At 36.7% G+C, this 5675-nt stretch overlaps 1 protein-coding gene across 1 annotated transcript; it reads left to right on the plus strand.

The window, feature by feature from the left end:
• The first annotated feature begins 273 nt into the window (after nt 1–273).
• Nucleotides 274–4717, plus strand: LOC149201669 (peroxidase 5-like). The gene is made up of 4 exons (XM_089401328.1): nt 274–495; nt 2086–2274; nt 4003–4189; nt 4296–4717. Exons 1-4 carry the CDS (start codon nt 274–276, stop codon nt 4715–4717), a joined length of 1020 nt encoding a protein of 339 aa, XP_089257454.1.
• The last annotated feature ends 958 nt before the right edge of the window (nt 4718–5675 follow it).

Consider the following 5675-nt stretch of genomic DNA (forward strand, 5'->3'; position numbering starts at 1 on the left):
TGTTGTTTATAGCCAAACTCTGTCAGTTACGAGCAGTAACACTGTCATATAACTTTACAAATACAAAGCCTCTAGTACTTGTTTTCCAGGGTTTTACCAACCATCAATTACCTGCCTCCATCCAGGTGAGAATTTCAATGGTAATAGGCTAAGCAGTAGAATGCCGAATTTTTCCTTCATTACAGTTCTCAGGCTTCAAATCTGTTTATGGAGCTAATTAATGATCCGAATGGTTGCATGCTGACATGTTTTGATCTTTGTTAGTGCTGTGAAATGGCGAATATAGAGTGCTGTAAGTCTGCCATCTTCGCCCTGTTGCTTTGTGCCATGGCTGCTGGCTCTGTTGTGAGCGATGAACTTCAAGTGGGCTTCTACGATGCTACTTGTCCAATCGCGGAATCCATTGTGTTTGAGGTTGTTGAACGTGCATTCTTGAGCTCCCCTGGAACGGCTGCCGGGCTCATACGGATGCATTTCCACGATTGTTTCGTCAGGGTAGGTCGTCCCACATCTATGATTCAAATATAATGCTTTGTTTACATCATAATTTAATTTCAGATTATTTTTTCATTTTCCATTTTCAATCACATCACCTGTATTGGTTTATCATAAATGTCAAATTTTTAGTTTAATGGGTGATTTTGAAAATATTTTGGAATTTTATGGACAAGAGTGAGGTTATTATTGATTGATTTGGTTTGGCAAATAGTTGGACGAGTGAGATTAAACAATGGTCAGGATTGTTATAAATAGGCATTTTTATCTTGGTCCTTTTGGTTTGGCAAACAGTTGGACAAGTGAGATTAAACAATGGTCTGAGATTAAACAATGGTCTAAACAATGGTCAGGATTGTTATAAATAGGCATTTTTATTTTGGTCCGTTTGGTTTGGCAAACAGTTGGACAAGTGAGATTAAACAATGGTCAGGATTGTTATAAATAGGGATTTTTATCTTGATTGCGGATTCTGAAAATATTTTGGATTTTTTTTCATTATAAAAATAAAAAACTAAATACATTTTCATAATTGCATACACCCATAATATTCTTCTATCCCAACCATATACATAAAACTACCATATTTGAGTATCTATTTATCCTATCTACTACCCTTACATCTTCTGTGATGACATGCATGCTTCCTATTGTTTTCCAAAATCTGAAAATCCTTGTGTTTCGGATTTATACTATTTGATGCATCTTTTGTACCTTTCTTTTTCCTTCTCAGCTCAAAAACTTGGAACTCCCCTCTTAGCCATATCTCAAAAATATAAAATAAAAAAGACACACACTCTTACAAGAAAATGATACTTTCAACTTTGACTTTGATGTCTTTTTCAAAAGTTGCATAATAGTAGCAACTTTCTTTATATTTTTTTTTGGACAAAAAATCTGTGGTCATGTTTTGTTCTCTGTAGACATGATCAAATTGAAGTGCTGAAAAGAGCTTACGAAGTCCCTTATATGATTCATCTAATTAGATAAAATGGGCAGATTAAACTAATTGTGGTCCTTGACCCAATCAATGATACCCTTGACATCGCCATATACCCATAGCCTCTCAATCCCAGCCACTTTGCAACAGTAAAATTCCGCACAACCTTATAATATCCACTCTATTATTAGTGCGGATTCCTCCTTCCCACCAAAAATAATAATAATTTAGTGGTTTGTTTATTATGAAAATTCCACATCTGCATCTCCTAAAAGGACCCATCTAAAAACCCCACTGGAAGTCTTTTTATATTTATTTTATTCTAATCTCCCTTTTTTTCCCTTCCATATATATTTTACTCTAATCTCCCTTTTTTTTCCTCCCACCTCGTTACCCGTCCAATCTCATTAAAATAAGCCAATGTTACCCGTCAAGAAATTGTTAAGTTGAACAAACCATTGAACTCTCAACTCTCTCCTCTTCCTCAAATTTCGAAATATTCTAAGAATTCACAATTGATAAATATATCTTCAACCAGCATCATAAAAAATTTACAGTAATTATTGGACAGTAGTTCATGTGTTTTCAGAACTTATCAAAATAATAATCTTTGTATATGTGTTGACCGGGCGAGCCTCCTGTACATTCAGGGATGCGACGCCTCCGTTCTCATCGACTCCAATCCCAAACTCGGCATCGTTGCGGAGAAAGACGCGCCTGCTAACAATCCAAGTCTCGTAGCATTCGATGTGATTGACATAGCGAAAACGAAGCTGGAGGCCATCTGCCCTCAAACGGTTTCCTGTGCAGACATCCTGGCGTTTGCCGCTCGAGATAGCGTAAAGCTGGTATTCCTCTTTTTCATCTTTTAATCCAAATATATAGCATAGCATAATAGCAACGTTTACGGAATAATCCAAATATATAGCCTGCAATAATAACAACGTTTATTGAATTTTAGTGATCGATGTTAGATAATGAAATATCTAGAGAAGTAGTTGTGTTTGAAGATATTATAGTTGGTTTTGACTAGTCTATAACATCAATTAATATGGAGTTTTTACTCTAAGTTATATTAGAGATGAATATTATGGGTAAAATTATCGTTCTTATAAATAAAAAATCTACTGTAATTTGATTTACTTAAACGACTGTAACAATTTTCTTTTTCAAATTAATTAGAGGAGATTAATTTGGTCTTAATCATTCATCAACTATTTCACTTGAGTTCTCACATTCCCTAATCTTTCTCTTAAAATTGATTAGAGGATATTAACTTGGTCCTAATCATTCATCAACCATTTCACTTGAGTTCTCACATTCACCTTTCTGGTATCTCTTGGTCCCAATTATTCACCAACCATTTCAACTAAGATCTAACTTCCCCCTCAAACCCTACCACCTTGGTACCTATCCAAGTTGTCCATTCCACAATTTGATGACTCCATCGGCCACTACACTACATGTATGCCTCATCAAAGTATTAAAGCCTTACAAGAATCACCAGGGTTCTCACATTCCCAGGTCAAGCTCGTATCTCTTGCTCTCAATAATTCATCAACCATCTCACCTAAGATCTCACATTTCCCCCTCATGCTAAGATACTAGTGGCCCTGCCACCTTGGTACCTATCCAAGTTGTCCATTCCACAACTTGATGACTCCATGCTCCACTACACTACATGTATGTCTCATCAAAGTCTTAAGGCCTTACAAGAACCACCTAGGTTCCTACATTCCCAAGTCAAGCCAGTATCTCTTGTTCTCAATCATTCATCAACCACCTCACCTAAGATCTCACATTCCTCCCTCAAGCTAGGATACTAGTACCCCTGCCACCTTGGTACCTATCCAAGTTGTCCATTCCACAACTTGATGACTCCATGGGCCACTATTCTATATGTATGCCTCATCAAATTCTTAAGGCCTTACAAGAATCACCTAGGTTCTCACATTCCCATCAATCATCAATCATCTCACCTAAAATCTCACATTCTCCCCTCAAGCTAAGATACTAGTGCCCCTCCCACCTTGGTACCCCTTCAAGTTGTCCATTCCACAACTTGATGACTCCATGCTCCACTACACTACATGTATGCCTCATCAAAGTCTTAAGGTCTTACAAGAATCAAGTGCACAACATGCATCGGTTAATAATAGATCTTAAAATTTAGTGGGAAAATACTCATGCCTTAGGGTGTTCACACACCTATCACTATGTATCTCATCAGAGAGGCTCCTTCACTAAACACCAAGAAAAATAGTGGTGTCTAAGGGCACAATTGTTGCGATCCCATTAGTAACAAGACCAATTAACATGGAGTCCCATTAGTCACAGTACCAATTAACATAAAGTCTTTCTGCCTTTAAATAAACTGGTACATTTTCCACCTTTAAATAAACTACATTAAAAATGTGGTATCAAATACCATATTGACAAAACCATGAATTTTGATAAACCTAGAGCTCAACATTACTAACAACATAACCCCTCAAATTTACCCGAACCACCCTAGCAACCCTAACAATGGATTCATTAACATTTCTAACATGTCTAAATGATCGCAGGCCTCTCCACCTGGAACACCTCTCAGTTTGAAAGATTACGCTGTTCCCGCTGGACGAAAGGATGGAAGAATTTCACTAGCTTCAGAAGTTCAGGCAAATGTACCTGCCCCGACTTTCAATGTAAAACAGCTCACACAGAGTTTTTCAGCCAAAGGTCTATCCCAAGAAGACATGGTTATACTCTCTGGTATTCAACCAAAACCACATTCATATATTCATGTTTACAGATGATGATGATAATATTGTTTGAAAGAAGCAGAACTCGATCGAATAATAAAGTTTGCCTGATGCAGGGGCGCACACAATTGGGGTTTCGCATTGCTCTTCATTCACGAACAGGCTCTACAACTTCAATACCACTGTCCAGACGGACCCGTCTCTGGATCCTTATTATGCTAATTTAGTGCTCAAGGCGGAGTGTCCCAAGGGCGACTCCCGCAACAGCCAGACGACCGTGCCCATGGAAAGTAAAACATCCCTCATCCTCGACAATCTTTACTACGATGAAGTTAAAGCCCACCGCGGTCTGTTTACTTCTGATGCGGCTCTGCTCACAGATCCAAACACACTGAATATTGTGAATCAAAACTCGGGCATCGATTTCATCGCCTGGCATAAAAAATTTACTGCTGCGATGGTAAAGATGGGACAGATTGGCGTATTGACTGGCAGTCAGGGAGAAATTCGTGTCAACTGTAGGTGTACCAACAACTAATTAAGCTAGAGATTGAAATTGAAATTGGTTTGGTGGAAGTGCAGAACCACCCAGATTACAATTAGAATTCAGCAAGAAATGCAACTGTACTAGTACTTCACGAATGGTTAAAGAGTACGCATGTACTCCATGCATCCACCGTTTCAATATTTTCGGTTGTCCTGTACTTTCGCTTACATGAAATAATCGCAATTTTTTAATGCTGTGGCAGTTGAAGGCGAGTTCCGGGTTTGAATGCTTTTAATTCGTTCAAAAAGATATACTGATTTGAATACCGGTGAGATTATTAACGAATCAATTTCAACGTGGTAATTCAATAACTCCAAATACTAAATTAAATTAATAATATAATTTACTTTCATATTACTGGTATCTTTCTACACTACTTACTTTCATATTACTCGTATCTTTCAACGCCTTCTACACTATCAACACATGGGTAATTATATGACATAACGAGAGATGCAAAAAAGTTACTTTCATATTACTCGTATCTTTCAACGCCTTCTGCACTATCAACACATGGGTAATTATATAATATAACGAGAGATGCAAAAAAGTTTAACTCATTATGCAGATTCATGAAGGATAGGGATCCGATGGAATCATGATAATAACCATAAAGATAGAATTTAATTTTTTCTTTGTTTTCCTAGAATTTTCACTAATATGAATATATATAATGGCGTATGAAAAAATATAAAATTTATATCTTTTTTGCTTATAAGGTTTGTGAGATACTGTATAAAGTTTAATATGTTCTTTGAATAATAATACGACTCATGGTATGTTCCATGGAATATATTTATTTCATGGTATGTTTAATGGAGTATTTTTATATCGATGTCAGCTTAGATATGGGCAAATTCCACATAAACTCAACCTGTTTGATGAGACATTCATTAACTTTTCTCTAATTACTATAGAATGCAAGATTAATGGGATTAATTACATATTA

This window comes from Pinus tabuliformis, chromosome 2_1 (genome assembly GCF_031772625.1).
Source record: "Pinus tabuliformis cultivar Carrire ecotype Pingquan chromosome 2_1, CPIR1, whole genome shotgun sequence".
In the NCBI taxonomy this organism is placed as follows: Eukaryota; Viridiplantae; Streptophyta; class Pinopsida; order Pinales; family Pinaceae; genus Pinus; species Pinus tabuliformis.